General features: G+C 47.3%; 2 protein-coding genes across 4 annotated transcripts in view; one reads left to right on the top strand and one right to left on the bottom strand.

Annotated features, from left to right (window-relative positions):
- Positions 1-19,955, bottom strand: part of DOCK2 (dedicator of cytokinesis 2) — a 371,427-nt gene that overhangs the window by 174,731 nt on the left and 176,741 nt on the right. The window lies entirely within an intron of this gene.
- INSYN2B (inhibitory synaptic factor family member 2B) lies at positions 886-19,549 on the top strand. Of its 2 annotated transcripts, XM_006190191.2 has the most exons (3): positions 886-2,823; positions 3,949-4,023; positions 19,234-19,549. In XM_006190191.2, exons 1-3 carry the CDS (start codon positions 1,499-1,501, stop codon positions 19,418-19,420), a joined length of 1,587 nt encoding a protein of 528 aa, XP_006190253.1. In that variant the 5' UTR covers positions 886-1,498; the 3' UTR covers positions 19,421-19,549. The 2 variants fall into 2 exon arrangements, with proteins under 2 accessions (XP_006190253.1, XP_032321012.1); XM_032465121.1 differs by lacking the exon at positions 3,949-4,023.

Genomic DNA, 19,955 nt, shown 5'->3' on the forward strand with positions numbered 1-19,955 from the left:
ACCTGCCCTTCATTCACTGTCCGCTCTGTCATCAAATGCTCATCAAGCACTCGCAGTGAGCCAAAAGGAGGGCTGGAAACACCCAAGCAGTAAAAGTGTGTTTTCAGTTCCTGCCATCCTAGACTTACAGGCTGGTGGGGGGGGGGGGGTTCACACTAAAGAAATACACATGCAAATGATGATTTGGGGACAGCTGCCATCTGCGCTATGAAGGATGTGATGAGAAGGTATAATGGAGGGTCTTTATGTGATCTGGCACCAGAGGTGGACATGACGGAGGAGTCACTGAGAAGATTTTGGGGAAAAGTGACACTTAGCTGGGGCTTCACTGGATGAAAGGGAGTTGGCTGGGTGATACCTGGGAGGGGGAGGGAGACATAATCCAGGAAGAGAGGCATTTGCTCCGAGGCCCTGCAGCCACAAGGCGGCTGACTCACTAAGGGAACTGACAGAAGGGCAGTGAGTTGACTTACCCCTACCATCCACTCAAAAGCGCTTAGCTGGGAGGTTGGAATTTGGAGAGAAACCCAGGTCCCCAGGACCTACGTTCTCAGTTGCCACTGTTGTCTCTTCCCTTTAGGCTCTCCTCTCGTACAGCAAAGACTGCCAGGTCCCAGGCCCTGACCCCTTCAGGCCAAGCGAACACAGTTTTTGGCTCAAATACTCTGAGGCTACAGATGTGGCTCACTTTTCCCACACGTGAACTTCAGCCAAGATGCCACGACAGGAACTCTGCCCTCTGAGTGCCCTCGGATGCCTCAGTCCTGTCCTGGTCACACCCCACCAGGTTTTGTGAGGCTTTTTTAAGGAAGATCAAGTTCCCTTACTGAAGAAAAGGGAAACAGCATGAAAGAAAACAATGGCCCCACAGGAGGAATTTGTGATTGACATAAACGGGGATGTTCCCTTAGGCGCGTCCTGTATCATCAAAGAAGCCAAGCCCCAGGTCGTTCATTTCTCCGCCTGTTTACATGCGATGGAAAGAAGATATGTTTAAGTTTCCTGTAGTCTTACACTGGAAATTGATGCTCCCGGAAAGGAAGCCGTATGTTCCAGACGTAGCAGGTTTCTTTTGGAATTCACACGTTGGGAGTCTGGCGCTATCCCCTAAATGGTACTTTCGTTGTCTTTTTGTTCAAGACAGCAAGCTTCTTCCAGAATCAGAACCACCTGCCAGCCTCCCTTGATAAACAGCCCACCAGCTCTCGTGGTAGATCAGATGTTTAATAATTAGCATAACTCAATGTTTATCTAACTGGCAATTATCGCTGCACTGGAATAACATTTTAACTGCAGGGGAAGCCTGACGGATCACCCCCAAGCAAAACCTATTGGCTGGGAATGGCCAACAGAGCTGCCCATTCTCAGAGGAGAGGACCACTCCATCCTGGCTGGCAGATCTCTGTGTCTGAGATGCCACCATCAGATGCTGCCCCAAAGACCTAAGGAAATGTGCCCAGGAGACGTGTGCGTTCCCAGTCCTTTCAACTGAGGCTCGATGGCCCAGCAAAGTACGAAAGTGAGGCCTGTGCTTCTGAAGCGTAACAGCTTAGAGTCGGTGGAGCTTGTGAAGCAGCCTCACCACCGCAGGAGCAAGTCTCAGCAGGTACGGTTTAAGGAAGATGGCACCAGTAAGACTCCACCTGGCCTCGCTGAGGCTGACGTCCAGACCTCCGAGGACCCAGCTGTAATGGGCAAGACTCAGGCCTCCCGGCACCATCACCTCCCCACCTACTCACTCTCTTTCCCGAGGTCCCAGAAGGCAGGGGGCTTTCGGAACATTGCCATCCAAACCTCCCCCAGTCTCAGGAAGCATTTCCCAGTTTTCAAGAGGAAGAGACTCACAGCCAGCAAGTCCCTGGTGGAAATGCCGACAGCTCCCCAAAGTGCAATCCAGGTCAACGGCAACCTCTCTGAACAGGACATTGTGTCCTCTGATCTTGCCTACTTAAGGCTGGCTCCGCATCTTGAGGATGGGCCTCGGAGGGTCAAGGTGTCCCACTCGTTTCTCCCCAGAATGTCCAAGGTGCAAAGCAATGGGCCTGTGAACATATGCTTGGAAGCAGGGACCTGGAGGGCCTCAGAGAAAGTAACAGCCGCCGTTCAGGTCCCAGACGATATTTATCACAGTCCCACCTGGGCAGACAGAGAGTCCACTTTCAGCCCAGACAGGTCTGCTGAGGTTAGCAACTCCACACCCGCTTTGGATGACACGTGTCCAGGGGATGGGAGAAGAGTGTGGCCATCAGATTCAGAAAGATCCCCTTCCTGCTTATTTGCCACCAGCGGTGCCAACCACATGCCTGGCACAGGGAAACTTAAACCCGAATTGCTTTTGCCCAAAGACAACCACGATGACAGAGACCCTGGCCCGTTGTCATCTCGGTCCCATCCACGGACTCACAGCTCCCCTCCACCAGGCTCCCACAGCCAGCCAGCCCAGCCAGGGGGAGCTTCAGACTGTTCTCCATCCAGTAACAATCACCTGGATCTGCAGCCACTCAAAACTACCAGTGAGTCAAAGTCTGCCCCTGTGTGTCAGGAGCAGACGGCGAAGAACCCCATCCAGTCTGACGACCAGGAGTTTCAAAACTGTCCAGGAAGTGGTCACCTCCCGTCCTCTCTTCCAAGGAGGGAGACCAAACATCAGAGCAACAGGGAGACCGGCGGGATTGATCAGATTCACCTGGCACAGGGTGAGCTCTGCGACCTCCAGGGCAGGCTGCAATCCGTGGAGGAATCTCTGCACTCGAACCAAGAGAAAATTAAAGTCCTTCTGAATGTAATTCAAGACTTGGAGAAAGCTCGCGCTCTCACAGAAGGGTAAGAATTATTATTCTTTTTTTATATTAAAAACTACGAGTGAAGTCCTTTGTCAGGATAGAGGCAGAGGGAGCTTAGGTTTCTGTTAGTAAAATGTCTCCAAAATGTGTGAGGTGATATTTCCCAAAATCGCCAGCAATGGCCTCCCTTTGTTCTGACTGGGTTTCATTTCATTCTAGGCTTTGGTAGATTTCCATGGTGATTTGTTTTTGTTTCCAGGAATCAACAGACTGGAGAAAGGGGGCAATGAAGCAGCAGAGTCGAAAATGACTTTTATTAAGATGTGGGTCCAGTTGATAAATGATGGGGATAAGTGACAGCATGCAGGTGCTCCCCACCCCGCCCCATCCTGGTAGCAAGTTACTGCATTTGCACTGGGTTTCAGTTCTTTGTCACAGAGGATTTGAGGTGGCCGATAAGCTTACTGTTGCCCTTCCCCTCCACTGACCACTTCGAAGGCTTGAGCCCATCCATCGCGGACCAGCTAAGTAGGAACTGAAATGAGATCACAATTCTGCAAAGAGAAGTCACAAAATGCTTTCCTGGGTGGACTCAGCACCAGTCTGGGGAGGGGAAGGCAGTGACTTGTTTAGGCGTGGAATGCTCTTCCCTTGAAACAGTGTTCTCTGAAGGCTGAGAAGGAGGAATGGGCAAAGCTAATCAACAAAAGGGTGAGGGAGGGAAGACGTAATTAACTGGCATTTGCTGATGTGGATCAGAATCAACACTGCCTTACAAGAGAGAAGCCCTGCAGTGATACAGAGAGACATGCCCTCAACTAAAGGATCAGGAGTTTTCATCCTCCTCCTCTACTCATTTGCAAGGTCCTTCAGTTTCCCCATCTATCATGTGAGGGTAAGATTAACTGGCTCATCCTACAGGCTTGTTGTGGGTATGAAGAAAACCTCAGATGTCAAAGTGCTTAAACATTTATAAAGCCCTCCAGAAATGTGAGGTTCTATTAATATGGGTTTCTTGTTTCTTTATTTGTTTTGGCCATGCAGCTTCAGACTTTGGTACCCATGAGAGGGGCAGCGCTGCGCTGCAGGGAATAAGCCGGTAGAATGCATGCATCCCATGGGACTTGTGCCCGTAGATTTATCGAGGAAATGCTCTGTCTTGCAGGCGCAACTTTTATCGAACTGGCCAAGATCTCAACAACTGCAGCACCTGCCAGAACACTGCGTGCATTATCTACAGGTACCTGGCCTCAACCGCGACCTGCTCTGTATAGCACAGGAGCCTTGAGGGAGGGGGCGTGTGTGCACAGAACACTCTTGTAAACTCCCTTAGATGCAGGAACTCAAGAGAGGAGCAAAGACAGGAGGCTTCTGAATACCTGAGACTTGAAAGACAAGGTGTTTAACTATGAAACGTTAACATCTGGTTCCAAGGCAGGCATTGCTTTGTTTCCTCACAATCAGGTCCATGAGGAAATCCTTCTGAGATAAGCACCCCTACCCTTACTGAACACTAACTACAGGCACCGTGCTAAACTCTGCATGCACATTTGCACCTCATTTCACAGTCTGCCTCGTGAGGTAGGTGTTTATGTCCTCAGGGGAGTTCAGCCACTTGGCCCCACTCACATACAGCATTTTCAGAGAGCAGAAGGGGCTTTCAAGTCAAATTTTCAGAGACTTGGGACTCAACTCCAGATCTTTCTGACCCCAAGCCCTGTGATCTGATTAGTGCATCACACCACCTCTTCCTCCACTGTAGTAGTCACACGCCAAGCAGTGAGAACATGTCAAGAACTGTGCTGAACACTGTGTATCCATTTCTAAGTACATTATTTCTTTCCAGCAGGGGCTAAGGTTGCTGCAACAGGGTGGATTTTTATAAGCAATAAAAGAGGAAGATCATACAGTGATAAGAGCACAAAATTTGGAGTCAAAACCCCCCAAGTCTACACCTGCTAACTTGTTTGGGGCTCAGTTTCCTCATCTGTAGAGTGGGAACAATTATCCCCTCTTCAGAGCTGCCATGAGGAGCAAATGAGAAAATACATGTGAGTGCCTTTTGTAACAGCAAAATTCTGTACAAACCCGAGAGCTGATTCCCGTCATCACCGGAAAGATCGATGCCCTCTACGCTGGAAGTCCACTTCCAGTGGCACAGTGCAGAAATGGTCAAAAGCTGTCATTTCAGTTGATAGCATCTAATTTTGTTTAACAAAAGTGTATGGTTTGATTTTTCTCTATTACTTCTCTCTCTCTGATGAGAAAGGCATCCAGGGCCTGAGCAAACTGGGTCACCGTGTGTCTTCTTTTTGACACGTCTCATTCTCTGCAGCAGAATCCTGAGACTTCATCCTAACAAGGGCAGGGGGTGGGGAGGGGGTGGCTTGGACATCAGGGGGCCCCGACCCCCAGGCAAGGCCTTGGGCATTTCTCACTGAACTGTCAACTGTTTACACCTAGGGAGCCACAGGACCACACAGTGCTGTCACCAAATAACAGAAGTTTCAGCACCTCTCACAGAAAATGCCCTTTACATGGGAATGAAATAGCTCCTCTGAAAAGGGGGCCCTGGAAAAAGGCTTGTGCATTGGAAAGAATGATTAGGAAGTCTCATCAAATGTGTACCTTTTTTGCTCCTTTTTTGTTTTAGTATCCCCTATCTTAAGCAAATTTCCTAATCACCAGGAAGACAAAAATCATTACATGTCTAGACTGTTAGGGAGGACAAAAAAACTTTTCCTCATAAGCAAAAAGAATTATTTTTAACTAACTTCCATCTAAACTTGGGACAGTCTCTTTTTTTCAGCAGCCAGATGATGTTATTTCCTGTTACCTTAAGATGACTTTTTATTTAGTTTCTACAAATGAAAAGGGCAAATGGTTATTTCTCAATCTACTGTTGAGTTTCATGCCCTGGCCTTGGGCAATTCATTTCTGGCCTCTGAGTTTCCTCATCTGAAAAATGAGGGCCTTTAATCAGATGGTCCCATGGTCCCTTTCAGTTCCGGCGTTCTGATGTTCTAGGCTGAATTAAAACTGGTAATATTTGGCTAAAGCATAACCCTCCAACAAGTCGGAGAATATTTGCATCTTTTGAGTCCTTACTTCAAACATCCCAGGCAAATCTAAATTCAGTTACAACCCTGGATGGCTTAGCAAACCTTCATCCACACATCCCTTTCCAATTTTCCAAGAAAAGCAGCCATTGTATGCCTCCACCCCTCATTACCATTCAAAGCCACACTGTTCTTCCAGACAGTATCTATACCCTTGTATCTAAGCCATTGAGAAGGAACAGGCAATTAATTTGATGAAGGCAAAGAGATCAGAACAACATCCCTGTCATAGTAACTGGGGGAAAATGAGAGTTGTCTTTTTTTTTTTTTTTAACATTTCAAATGACTTCAAACCCTGTGTTGCGTCCTGGAAAGTCAGATCTAACAAACTAATACATCAGTGATGTGAAATACTCATCCTCAGGCCTTGCTAAGCTGCAGTCTCTCTCCCTGTGATGGATGGGCCCAGTGCACGTCACTATACATAAAGCATATGGGTGCGAGATGGATGGCTTGCTGGAGATGTTGCTGCGAAGTTAGCAATCCATAAGGTTTTCTAAGTGGCCCCACCAGCCCAAGGCTATGGCTGCGCTGCTTGCTTCCACCCAGGCACGTGGGGTCATCGGTTCTATCCAGCTCACGCTCTCTGCCCCAAGAGGAGCCTTCTGCCCACCCACTCCTCAAAGCCTCACTGGCTTTCCTCTTAACCAGGAATCACTTTGGTAGATCCTGCTTCACCAAGGAGAGCTCAACCAAGACCAGTGCCCAAAGATTCCACGTACGGCTCTCAGGAGCTCCCACACACCAGGAAAAACGGACTCCTTTGAGTTCTGCCTGCTGTGGGCTCCAAGGGAAGAGCGTGGGAACTGGCTTTAGGGCTCCAGCTGGCTCCAGGCTGTTTAGTCCCCACTCCCCTCATCTCTGTTTAGCACTAATCCTAGGACAAGCTACGCAAAGGGTTTCATCAATGCCACCTGTGGTACCCAAGATTAAATAGCACTGAGTTACTTATGAGTGAGAAGGTTATTCTCTTATCAAATTCATTTCAATCTCTCTGATTTGCCTAAAGGGAGAAGCCTGACTTTGTTGCTAGAATGTCTTTAAAAACCTTTCTAATGCCCGCTTATCACACTTTTTGCTAAGAAAAAGCATGTTTCAGGTTCATAGCCATAGGCAAGCAACAGTATCCAGCCAGAATGTAATCCTTTCTAATTCTTTATGGAAGCTTTTTAACTTTCAGAGCTAGTCTCCCTACATATTTACTGTAAGTGATGCAGGTCTCCATTTTCAAGTTATTTTGCCTGTTTTGTAGCCATGTTTTTTAAGGTTAAAAAGTGAATTGATTTAGAGAGGAAAAAAATTAAGTAAATAATTGTGCAGGTGGTGTGTGGGGAGCTTCACAAAAACCATGAAGTTGGTGAACAAATGATCGCATTTTGGGAAGCAGTGTCCTAAGGAATCAGCTCCCTTTCCTCCCTCCTCTCTCCCTCACCTTGCTCTCTGCTCCTTCAGCCATACCTCCTGGTAATTTCTCTTCACATTTACTCTAAAAATCACAGAGCCTTTCTGTAAGGCTTTGACTCCATGACAGATCATGCATTTATTTTCTGGCTGTAGCTCCCAGGAAAAAATCTGCTTGGTTTAAGTTGTAAAATGCCTCAAATATTTTAAGGGAAAAGAACAGGAGGTCTTTCTCAGAAAAAAAAAAAAATTCTTCTATTATCCAAGTATGTTCCTTTGGAAATGGAAATGAAGAGACAGCTACAAACTCACCACTTTCAATGGGTGAGGAGAGAGGTTGGCCATGGAAGATTTGAAAGGTGCTGGAAAGGAGAGAGCAACAGAAGAGCTCTTGTTTGTTCGGGGGTCTACCTGGACAAGCTGTCTCTTCCTCTCATCCTTTGCCTCTGTTCATGGTTTCACTTGAAATCATGGAGTTTAATTTTAATTTCCAAGACACCACCTTCCCCTACCCTTTTTATGAGTCCTCTCTCTCTCTCCCCATATGTATATTTGAACCACCTACAGATCTTTCCATCTTGATATCTCATGGGTACTTCAAATTCACCATATACGAAAACACGTGCCTTATCTTCCTCCACAAAATTCTCTTCCTACATTTCTTTTCTTGTTCAACACCATTAACCATGACTCCATAAAGAAATTATAGTCCTCATTGCCTCACTCTGCTCCTTCACAACACACATCAAACTGGATTCTACTTTCTTTAGCCAGCCCCTTAGCCTCATCCCCTCTGTCTCTGGTCCATGAAGACCTTCATCATTGGTCACTTCAACACTAACTGGTCTTTTTGCCACAGGTCCCTTTTGCCCCGTCCTAAGTAATCCTCCACACAGGCTTCTAAATTACCTGAAAAGTAGAATCTGATCATGTCACTCTCCTGCTAAACAATTTTGTCTTGGTTCCTATTGTTTCCTTTAGCTAATTTTTCAAGTCCTTTGAATATGATACTAACCCTCTTACCTGCTGGGTCTCCTATTTCTCCCCAGCCACTGGGAACTACTCAGCTGGCCTCAAATTCTGTGTGTTCCATCATGCGTAAGTTTCCTCATTTCCTGGAATGCCTTTTATGTCCCGCTTTGTCTGGAAATTTCCTAGTCTTGCAGCTTAAAAGCCAGTTCCTCTGGATAACCTTACACTCCTTCCCAAGAAGGACTCCCTTGGCACGCACGTTCCTCTGCTGGACCATTTATCCTATTGCATTGTAACGCAGTGTTTATGAATTTCTTTGCTTCAGCAAATGGCTAGTATCCCAAAGTCGTGGGCCAGGGTCTAATACATAGTTAGTGCTCAACAGAATCTTGTCAAAGAAGGGAATGGCTATACTGACTAGGGGAAGAATGAAAAGCTTGAGACAGCTATTTAGATGGCCTAAAAGTCAAGTCATGTTACTACTTGTGTGTGTCCCTACCCTTAGGTGGGGAAAACAGAAGGTCTCGATTAATCAAATGTTCCTATTAAGGAAGGTAGGCTTCTGTGTAGCAGGTCCACAGTAGATCTTTTGGAACTGAATCAAACAGCGACTGAATGTAGTACATGGATTCTCAATTTTCAAATACCTGGGACACGACAAGATGGAACCTAATCAAATCTTCCTCTGATGACTCAGAGAGCTTGTTGCAATTTCACAGGACATTGAGATCCTTGTTCACCACAGCCATCCAACCTCCTTGCCCAGTACTGCTGTATCAGCTGTGGCAGGAAAGGCAAAGTTCGATTTGTGGAAAACTGCAAACTCCCTCCAGGCTAAAATCTCTCCCTTCTATGGTGTTTGAACTGCCCCAGTGATCTCTTTGGAAGAGGGAATTAAGGCATTAGATCTTCAGTTTCTCTTGGCAAAACATCAAAACCCAGCATAGGAGGCAGAACAGTGTCCACACGAGATGTCCACGATCTAATTCCTGGACCCTGAGGATATATTACCTTACTTGGCAAAAGGGATGTTGTAGGTGTGATTAAACTGAGGCTGAGTAGCTTGGATTGTCCAGTTGGGACTAATGTAATCACAAGGATCCTTATAAGGGAAAGAGAGAGACAGGAGAGGGAGAGCCCGGGAAGGAGCTGTGACAACAGAAGCAGAGGCAGAAGTGATGTGGTCACAAGCCAAAGGATGTGGGCAGCCTCCAAAAGCTGGAAAAGGCAAGGGACATATTGTCTCCGGGAGCCTCCAGAAGAAACACAGCTCTGCTGACACTTTGATTTATAGTTCCAGAGGACTTCTGACCTCCAGAACTCTTAAGAGTCAGGTTGTGTTGTTTTTTAAACTGCTAAATTTGCAGTAATATGTTTCGGCAGCAATAGGAAACTAACACACCTGGATCAAACCCTTACAATTCATCAACTGCTCACAGCCAATTGGAGGCTGGTTTATTTGACTTTGATGATTTTTATAACTGTGACAGCAGGGGAGAGCAGGCATCTGTTGGGATGAAAACTAGGGGAAAGAAATAAGAAGAGACCTGCCATTTACTGAGCGTCTATTATTACTGGTTATTATAAATGCCTTCTGTTCTCCCTTCTAATCCTCACAACCACATACGATGGGTGAAAATAGTCCCATTTTACAACTGAGGCTCAGGCCCTTGCACGATATTCGGGTTAGACCATTGAGACTGAGAGGGCAGGCATATGCACAATTATTCTGAAACTACTAAGTTGCAATGACAGAGACTGGAACTCAGTCCTCTCTGCCTGTTGGCCAGATTCCACAGCGCACTGCCTTCAGAGGCCAGACCTGCTTGAGGGGTATTAGGGCTCAGCAGAACATGGTATAGCTGAGCTCTCCTCGGCCAAGGGCACTGTGAGGGTGTGTGTTTGATGCAGGCCCTAAACAGTGCTCTCAGAGCGTGACCCCGGACCGACTGCATCAGAGCCTCCTGGGTACCTGTGAATACTGGATGCTGGTCCTCACTCCCCGAACCTGCTGGATCAGAGGCGTGGGTGGAGGACGGGAATCTGCCATTACAGACAGTCCGACTGGGAAAGTCTGATCTCAGTAAAGCTTGACAAACATTCGACTGTATAAAATCAGCATCTTGAAAGGAGGTGGGAGTTGATTTACTAGAAACTTTTGTGACAATCTGCCTACATGTCCATGAATAGAAAGCTCTTATTAATACAACAGCCCAGAAACTAGCTTAGTTTTAAATGCATCGTTGGAAAGATGATGCACCTTTCTGCTTGCCTTCAATTACAGGGTTAGGTGCTCGTGCACAGACCTAACTAGGGGGTGCAGGTGAGAGTGGAGGCAAAAGGAAAGGGACGGGGGGGGCTTGCTCATAGGGTAAGTGTATCTCTTGATGCCTTCTGTTTCCAGTGAGAAGAGAAAATGGGTTTCTGCCAGTCTGCTTGGGGTCCTGGGCCTTCATTATGCATTACGCAGGGGATTCATTTGTAGCCTCTCCTTCCACCCGTATCTCCCACCTCCTCGGGCCTCATCTGGATCAGGAAGGGAAGGGCAATCCCTGTTGACTTTCCTCCTCCAATTAAGGTTCAGACCAATTAGAGCCCAGTTCTGCTCCCAGCCCGAGGGCCCAAATGCTAGCAACTGCCTGCCATCCGATGCGGCCTGGAAGAGCAATTGCAAACACCTGATGGGGGGGGGGAGGTCGTGCAAAGCACTGCCCAGCACCTCCCACTTCAGGAGATCCTCACAGGCTCCTGACCCAGGGAACAAGCATGAGGCTAACTCCGGCATCCTCCATCACCATGCCCTCCTGTCCTCAGAGTCCACAGGCCATGGGCTGCTTTTTCATCATTACTGATTCCTTCATCGCCACAACTCCCCGGAGCCAGGCGGAGAAGAATTTATGGATATTCAGAGGGAGACTTGCTGCCAAGTGCCTCCCTTTGTATCCTGCAACCAGCCATCCCCATTGCTGGTGTCGCCCCCTCACTGTTTTGATGTTCAGAACTTATCATAAGGAGTCTCTGGAACACAGGCCAAAGCTGCACAGCTGTGTGCCCTCTAGGAGAAAAGCCAGGCCTTCAAGTAACCAAGGAAAGAGGCTCTGGAGAGCTATGTGAGTCACCCGGTGTCATGCAGTCAGTGGCGCGCTGAGAGCCTTCTTGAGTTCCTGTCTAGGGCTGAGTTTCCTGGCCACTGGCTCTTGACTTTGCCTGCCTCTTAAAGCTATTACCTAACCGGAGAAAAAGGCATTTCACTAGAAATGCAGTATGCTCCCAGGCCTGTTGAGTTTAGCAGCCAACTTTCCACATAAATTATTTAGTATTTTCCTTTCGTCTGCTTACGACGCACTCCCAGCATGGAGCCAGGTGAACTGTGAGAGCCTCGTCTTCCAGCCACAGTCCTCTCTCTGGCCAGCAACGAAGCCCGCAGTGAGGAGTAACTATAAAGCACACAGCATGGCTGTTCTTTCTAGTAATCACAATGCCTTTGCAGCTCGCATCCCATTTCAGTGTGGACCGAGCAGCGTTCATTTCAAATGTTAACGGTAATACTACCCAGCATCTCCAGAAGAACTACCGCCAAGCATGTAGCACAGGCATAGAGTCTGGGGTACACGTGGAAATTTCTCTTAGTCTCAACAGTGTGATCCCCAAGACATTTTCCTCTAGTCCCCGCTTCTCTCGGTATGTTTATCCCTTTCTTCTTCTCCCCAGAGTGAAAGGGGGAAGAAGCAGAATTTACAGCATCAGCAATTTATCTGCAATAAAAACATGAAACCTGTTTTAATGCATTAATAGCTAAAGAGGCTGAAACACGCCATAAATATAAAATCAAGCAAGTTGAGGATTTCGCAGGAGTAACAAATGGATGGCTGCTGGCATGCGGGCCACAGCTGACCACAGAATGACCCAATCTTTATTTCTCTGTCAAGTTAATGTAACAATCACTACCATTTCTTGAACCAGGCACTGTGCCAGGCATTTTGCTAAACACTGTACATGTATCATCTCTTTTCAGCCTCCCAGCCGCCCTAAAATATGGGTGTGGTGATTATTCCCATTTTACAGATGAGGAAACTGAGACTCAGAGAGGATATGTGACTTGTCCAAGATCCAACAGAGCTAGGGCTTAACCCGGTCCTGCTTTCAGGAGACGTTCCTGTCCCTTCCCCTCTTACCTTCTGACCTTGCCTTATCAGTGAACATTTGTGTGAAAGCTCTCTGAAATGGCCTTCTCTTTCTGAGGGCTTAATGTGAACGTATTCTCGACTCACAGCCACGGAACCCAGAGCACAGCCTGCTCTCGCAGACAGTAGTTGGCAGTGAAGAGTTCTGCAGCCCGGCCCTGCTTATTTACAAGCCAAGAAGAGAACCTGCAATTCCCTGAGGACTTGTCAGCAGACAGATGCCCAAGGAGAAGGGGTGCACTTGCCAGCTTGAAATGGCTGGGAGTTGTGAGGCTTCAAATTGCACCCTATAAATAATGAGCAAACTGGTCATTAGGAGAAAGTTTTAGAAACAATATGCCCTCCAGGCTGGGGGGGAAAAAAACTAACTAAAATTTCTACTTGCCCAGACTGTGATTTTTCCCCAGAGATCCCTTCCAAAGTGGGGTGATTAATCCAAGTGGGCAGGAACAAAACTACCTCGCAGATTCCACTGATTCTCACAGCTAATTCTTTTAAACAGAAAGTTGTAGGAGGTCAGCAAATCTGTGGTGCACCTGGGTTCTATGGCAAGCGGGGCCAGAGAAACCCTCCACTGGGGATGAAAAGGCGGAAAGGGACTTGGAAGTGGTCTGGTCTTTGGGGAGATGCCATGGACCACCGGTTTCTCAGCCAGCCTGCTTGGACTTTATGGCTCCGCATTATTTCTCTTGATAAAAGAGCAAGACCCAACTGCCGAGAAGGAAGAGCAAAGGGCCACTGCAGACCTCAGCAGCCTACACCAGACCCAAGACTTTGAAGCCCAGATACTACCTTGAGTTAGCTGCCACCTATGGGGGTGCCCGTCCTCTCTGAGTACGCAGCCTCCCTGTCAGGATGTCCCTGCAATCTGGGAGAACGGTGGCAGGGCCGGCTGGTCAGCTGGGACACGAAGGGTCCTCCACGCAGCCCAGCCCCAGGTTGGGTCTGTTCCGCAGCAGGCTGCGAGGTCATTCAGGTGCACGGGACCCCTTACCACCCCACCCGACAGCCATCTGGTACCAGGATCTCACAAAGGTGAAGACTACCGTTCTTTCAGTGCTGTGTATCTCAGTGCACAAGCTTTGGAGTCAGAAAATTTAGGCTCAAATCTCAGCTCTGCCACTTACTATGTGTGCCCTTGGCAGAACATTTAACCTCCCCTTGCCTCAGTTTCCTCATTTGTGAAATGAAGATAATATCTGTCTCATGGGGCTGTGAGAATTGCAATGAGATGTGAGAATTCTGAACTTGCAGTATAGTGTCTGCATACAGATTTCACTTCCTTCTCCATCTCCTCCTCCTTCTCCTCTCCTCCTTCTTCTCCATTTAAATTACTCATGTGTCCTCACGCAACGTGGTCCAGGTGCTCTCTTGTTATATCTTTAACTTCTTAAAGTAAGACTCTGCTAACAGCTAAGCCCTGGGCTAAAACATTTGATCCCCTTTCAGGAAAAAAAACAGAGGACTAGGAGTCAGGAAAGCAAGCAAGCTGAGATTCTGATCATAACTCATAGTGTGACTTCCCTTCACCGACTCACTGGTCAGTTAAATGGGGTAACAACCTCCCTTGATTCCTGAGCTACTGTGAATATGAAATGAGTGCTGTATAAAAGTAAGAGGTTTCTATTGTTTGTTTCTAGATAAACTTTCATCTCTTTCTGTTTTCACCCAACTTCAGTTTGCCCAGCCAAGATGCTGTATCCAGAATCTGACTCTGCTGTTGGCTTATATATTTATACGCATTTATCTACTTTTTCCTTCTCACTGTTTCTCCTTCCAGACAAGCCATGACTTAGGGCTTCTCGCTACTTCCAATTACCTGAAAAAACATCCTTCTGCTTTTCACCCAGCATGATGGCTGGAGCACTGATCTGTCAGTGAGATTAGTGAGGAGCCCTCAAGAGGCAAACCTGAAAACTCTTTCCACTCTCGGTTTACACACAGCTCCGTTCTAAATGCAAAGCGGCACCGCACACAGGCTTGGCCGGGAAAGGCTCTAAGGCTCCCCACACAGTGAACTGAGCATCCCTGAACCAGGCATCGGGTACTCCCTGCATCCTCAAAGGACCAACCTCGCAGACCCTGAATGCTCCAGACTATCTTAACGGGTCCAAGCCTGAATCCTGTATTGTAACAATCTCTTGACCACCATTTGTCCCCCACTGTGAGCCAGAGCTCTATACCAACTAAGCACTCAGCACTCCTCTTCATCCATATGGAATGTGGATGGAGACGTAAGGGTGGGAGGGCAGGGAGATTAAGAGGAAAGAGAGAAGGGGAAATAAGGCTGGGAAAGATACCGGTGTTCTGCCTGGGTACCAAACCCACTCCCCAGAATCTATAAACAACCCCCTGTTAAGAGTTTGCTTGAATTCTCACCAAGCAAGATCCCTCTTTCCAAGAGGTTGCTGAATATGGCGTGGGATGGCAAAGAAGCTGAGGGGTATCTCTTCTTCTCCACCCAGCCTCAAAATGAGAGACAGATGACAAAGGGCACTGCCCTCTGCCCATTTACAAAGCAGCTGCTACCAAAACAAAATATACTCCTTTTCCTCACTTCCAAACTAAACAGTAGTTTGTCAAACGGATGAATGAGAAGAAAAGTGACAATTTTCCTTTATGTTAATAAATTGCTTTGGCCTAAAAAAGATTAATTTCTTTCCAAAGCACACATGCTTCTCTGTACTCTGTTATTTGCCTGGCCTTGAAAAGAAAGTCACTTTTAATCCCCTTTAAATTGTCAAGACCGGGGTGTGGGGCAGCTGCAAGAGGACGGCGGGGAGCTCCCTAAGTCCCAATGGCTATAAAGGAACCCTGTGGTGTTTCCATAGAAATATAAAGGGTGTGTTCTTCCCTGAATGTACACAGAGGGGAGGGGTGAAGAGTGATGTTTCCGGCAAGGTGTACAATTACTGAAGAGTTGAAGGTATGAGGGAGCAGGTGAGGCATTCAGTCCCTAAGACAGGAGGACAGAAGACTTAGTGGAGTGGGTGGAGACCATCTCCTACGTGAGGCCATTGTCCCTGTCATGGTGTTATCTGCACAACCACCCAGGGAGGTAGCTTCATTACCCCCACTTCCAGTTGGGTCCCAGAAAAAGAAGCAACTTGCCCAAGGTCACCCAGCCAGTAAATGGTACCACCTCGGTTCAAACCCCAGGAGTATTCCTCTCGAGAGCCCTTGCTCTATCCTCTACGATGGGCAGCACTTTAAGTTGTGAGCTGAGACAGACTTTACATTCTGTCTCCCGGCTCTTCCGTCCCCAGGCATGCCAGCGCTACACACATTCTGGATTCACCTAGAGCGTTACTTTTTCTAGTTGGCATTAGGATACTGTTGTGAGTCTTGACAAACTCAGGTGGTTTGTTGTTGTTGTTTGAATTACGAAGTCAGAGAAATGTCACACATAAGGAGAAGGAGGAGGCTGGTTTATGTGTGTGTTCATATAATTTGGGAGAGGCATACAGATGAAGAGCTGGAAAGTAAGGGTAGCTGAGATATATTTAAGGCATACTTTTAAAGCAATTGTTAGTTTAATCATCTGTCTCACACACAGGGAAGCAAGAGCCACAAAAGCAGTATCGACATCTGTATCTCATTGTTATGTCCCTGTAACTGAACACAGTGTCAGACCAAGAGCAGGATGCATGATTGGATGGATGGATGGAAGGATGGTTGGTTGGCTGGCTGGCTGGCTGGCTGGCCAAATAAATGAACAGGTGGATGAATGGATGGATGGTTGAATAGCTGGATGATTAGATGGATGGATGGATGGGTGGTAGGTTGGATGGATGGATGAATGGATGGATGGATAGATAGATGAATGGATGGTTGGATAAATGAATAGGTAGTTAGATGGCTAATCAGTTGGCTGGCTGCATAGGTGGAAGGTTGGATGAATAAATGGATGGGTGGTAGGATGGATGTATGGATGGATATATGGATGGATGGATGGATGGATGGATGGATGGATAGATGGAATGTCCTATACCAGAAAGCAGAGGAAATTACTAGAATGAGCAGAGGGTACCCACTTTTTTTGGCCCCATGTAACACTCTGGGACGAAGATTATTTTTTGCTTTGGTGAAAGGAGGGCAGGGGTATTTCGGTAGCTAGGAGAACTAAGAATGTGGACGTTCTCTGTCTGTGAAATAATGCATGAGAGGGTGACAATCAGAGTTTGCAACTCATTGCTTTAAATTCTTTCCTTAAAGCAATGGGAGATTGCTGGAGACAACTCTTCTCCAGTCTCTGAATCCATTTCCTTAAATTTCAACTGGGGAGAGTGAGGTAAAGGTAGTGGTGACAGAAACCCAGCCCAAGCTCAGACACAAACAGGGGTGCAGTGCTGGGTAGTACCTCCTGGAAGCAGGAGCCTCAGTGTATGTCTGTTAATACTTCTGTTCACTGATCTGGAAAATCCTGAGCTTTGGCTAGAAAGTCTCTAATAGCTCTTGATATTGGCTAGCATTTACTAAGGACACAGAGTCACCGGATTACCAGAGCCAAAAGGCCAGGGATAATGCCTGCCTGTCTGTCTGGCGTCTGTTTATCACTCCTCCCCCAGAACCTAGCACAGGGCCTAGTATATGGGGGATACTCAATAAATGCTTGTTGAATGACTAGCTAAATGGAGTCCAGTGTTTGTTGGTGCCTAGCTCTGAGTTGAGTGTCATACGTGCATGATGTTGTCCATACTTCACTGAGATCCTAGGAGTAGATACCACGCGCATTTTGCAGATAAGTATGCTGTGGCTTGAATACGAGAAATGGCTTTGCCAAGATCTCACAGGTAATCGGTTGCAGAGTTCTGCCTAGGAAAACACAGCCTGTGTTGCTACGTACATTATGTAAGTCACCCAGCCAGGAGTATGTCCCACTGGAGGAGACCAGGGAAGAGCAGGAAATAACAGGATGTAAGCCGGGGAGAAGAAAATTCCAGGGAAAACGTATCAAAAATACAGAAACAGAATAATCTGACACCCATCCCTGTGGCTCCCTAAGCACTGACACCCCACTGGTCTGGCTACAAAACAGGCCGCCCAGCTCTTCTGACTCTTTAGTTTCTTCCATCTCAGAGTGCCCAGTGACAAGGTCCCATATGGGGGCTTTATTAGTCACGTGTGACAATCATGCTTTGTCCTTTTGGCAGGACTTACTCTGACCCTGGGTCTCTGGGAGGTGACATGGACATAGCATACCGGGACAGAGTCCCTTTAAAGACAGCTCCTTTTCAGCCCAGTTAGGCCACATCACAAACCATCAGAGGCTCTGTCACCCTCCATAGGACACATTTCCTTTTCCTCCTTGCCAAACAAGGAGCATGCACTGTTTGCGTGACTCTGCATTTCCCCCACTCTCCACACTCCCACGCTGGCTCCGCATCTTTGGGCCTTCTGAGAGTTCCAGTATGAAATCAGGTAACAAACACAGCCATAAGCTTAAGAGCCTTCTTACAAGCATTCTGGCACTGGTAACTCCTCTGGGAGTGAATCTCCTAGCGAGGGAAGTGTGGACAGCTAAGGGCAGAGAGTGCCCATGCAGTTTGCAGAGACGTCTCCAGGGTTCAGTCTTTCTGGCCCAGCTCTTGAGGTTCTCAGAAGGCTGAGTCAGAGTTACCAGACAGGCTGAGAGTTCCTGACGCCCACCAGCCTGACTCCCAAGCTCTCAAAGGGCAGCGGGAGTGGGAGCACCCACTGTGCGCAGGCCAGAGCTCCTGGCCCTCCCCAGCTTCCGACTGTCTCAACCCCTGGGAACCCTGGTCATGTTTACTTCACAGACCTGTGCACAGATGATACAATGGAGCCTGGGGCATTAATGACTCCAAAACACATTAATAAAGTAGCAGAAAAAAATGGAGATTTGGAAATGCCCATTAAAGAAGAGTGTTTGAATACATCTATATAGAGGAGTACTATGAAGTAAGCATATGGGTAGAGCTCTCTGAGACACATCGTTAAGTTGAAAAGCAAAGCAAAGAGCAAGACAGAATATATTAGCGTTAATAAAGTTAATGATGATAATAATAACAGTAATGGGAGGGGAGGGTATAGCTCAGTGGTAGAGCGCAAATTTAGCATGCACGAGGTCCTGGGTTCAAAGCTTGGTACCTCCATTAAAATAAATAAACAAATAAATGAGTAAATAAACCTAATTACTGCCACCCCACCCCCCCCAAAAAAAGCAAAACAACAGTAACAGGGCTAACACATGTGGAGGGCTTATTACATGCCAGGCACTGCTCTACGTACTTCATTTATATTCTCTCACTTAATTAATACATATTAATTCCATAGAAAGTCGTTGAGATAGAATAGAGGCCATTATTATGCCCATTTATGGATAAGAAAACTGAGTTGACAGTTTTATTATCTATTCCTCTGTATTACTTAAATATTTTATAACGAGGCAGTTTTCATGCATAAAATGTATGCAAAAAGAATGAACAATTAGAAACACCAAATAAATGTGAGAGAGAGTTGGGAGCAACATTCCCTGAACACCTACTATCAGGTTGCCATGTTACACGCTTTTCTTAAACCTAATAACATCCCCAAGAGGAAGGCAATACAGGTGCCAATTCAAGCCATGAGAAACCGGGGTTTCAGGGAGGTGGCACAACTTTCCTAAGGTCGCACAGCAGGTAGATATTTAAGTATTGCGACTTGATCTCAAAGCCCATGCTCTTCCACGTCAGTGGGGCATCTGGTGATGCTAACTCAGTGTGTGCTGATTCGACTTTACTTTCCTTCCTTCCTCTCCGTGTTTTTCAGTGTAGAATATGACTTCCGGCAGCAGGAAGGCAGGTTCCACGAAGTTCTACAGAGTCTGGAGGAAGCAGAGCCAGTTGAGGAGGCATCTCCCCCACCAAAGTCCCCAACAGAGCCCCCGGTCCCCGAGAAACAGGACTTAAGGCGGAAAACCAAGAAGGTGAAGAAGAAATGCTTCTGGTGGATCTGAGCTTGCGGGGACCACTCCCTCTGCCCTCCCTCCACGAGGTGGCCACATCACTGCCCTCAGGCCTTCTCTGTTTCTTATCAAAGGCCCCAGGCTCTGAGCCACTCGACCTGCGAAACCACAACAATGAGGGTGGGGTGGGAGGGTGGGGGGCTGCTTTAGCCACCACTGGACACCTGACCACAGCCTCACCTGAGTGCATGCCACTGCTGGCTGAGGACTTCATGGACCCGAGTGACTACCTGCCTCGCTTCCTGTCACACCCAGCCAGGCCACAGTGTGGTCTGAGGGTCTAGATTCCCACCATGGGCAAATGCCCCCTCGCCCTTTCCTATATCTCTGGGATGCTAAGCACTTCCTGCCCATCCTGGGTCCATTATCCCAAAGGAAAAGCAAAGTGTTGTGCAGAGCAGGAAGATTTTAAGCAGATACTCAGAAAAAAAAAAAAAGATACTGAAACTGGCAGTTTTCTAAGATATTGGCATACATAATAAGCACAACAAAGCGGGCAGGGCATAAAACTGCAAGATCACCTGGG

The sequence above is a fragment of the Camelus ferus genome, chromosome 22 (assembly GCF_009834535.1).
Source record: "Camelus ferus isolate YT-003-E chromosome 22, BCGSAC_Cfer_1.0, whole genome shotgun sequence".
NCBI classification, from domain to species: domain Eukaryota; kingdom Metazoa; phylum Chordata; class Mammalia; order Artiodactyla; family Camelidae; genus Camelus; species Camelus ferus.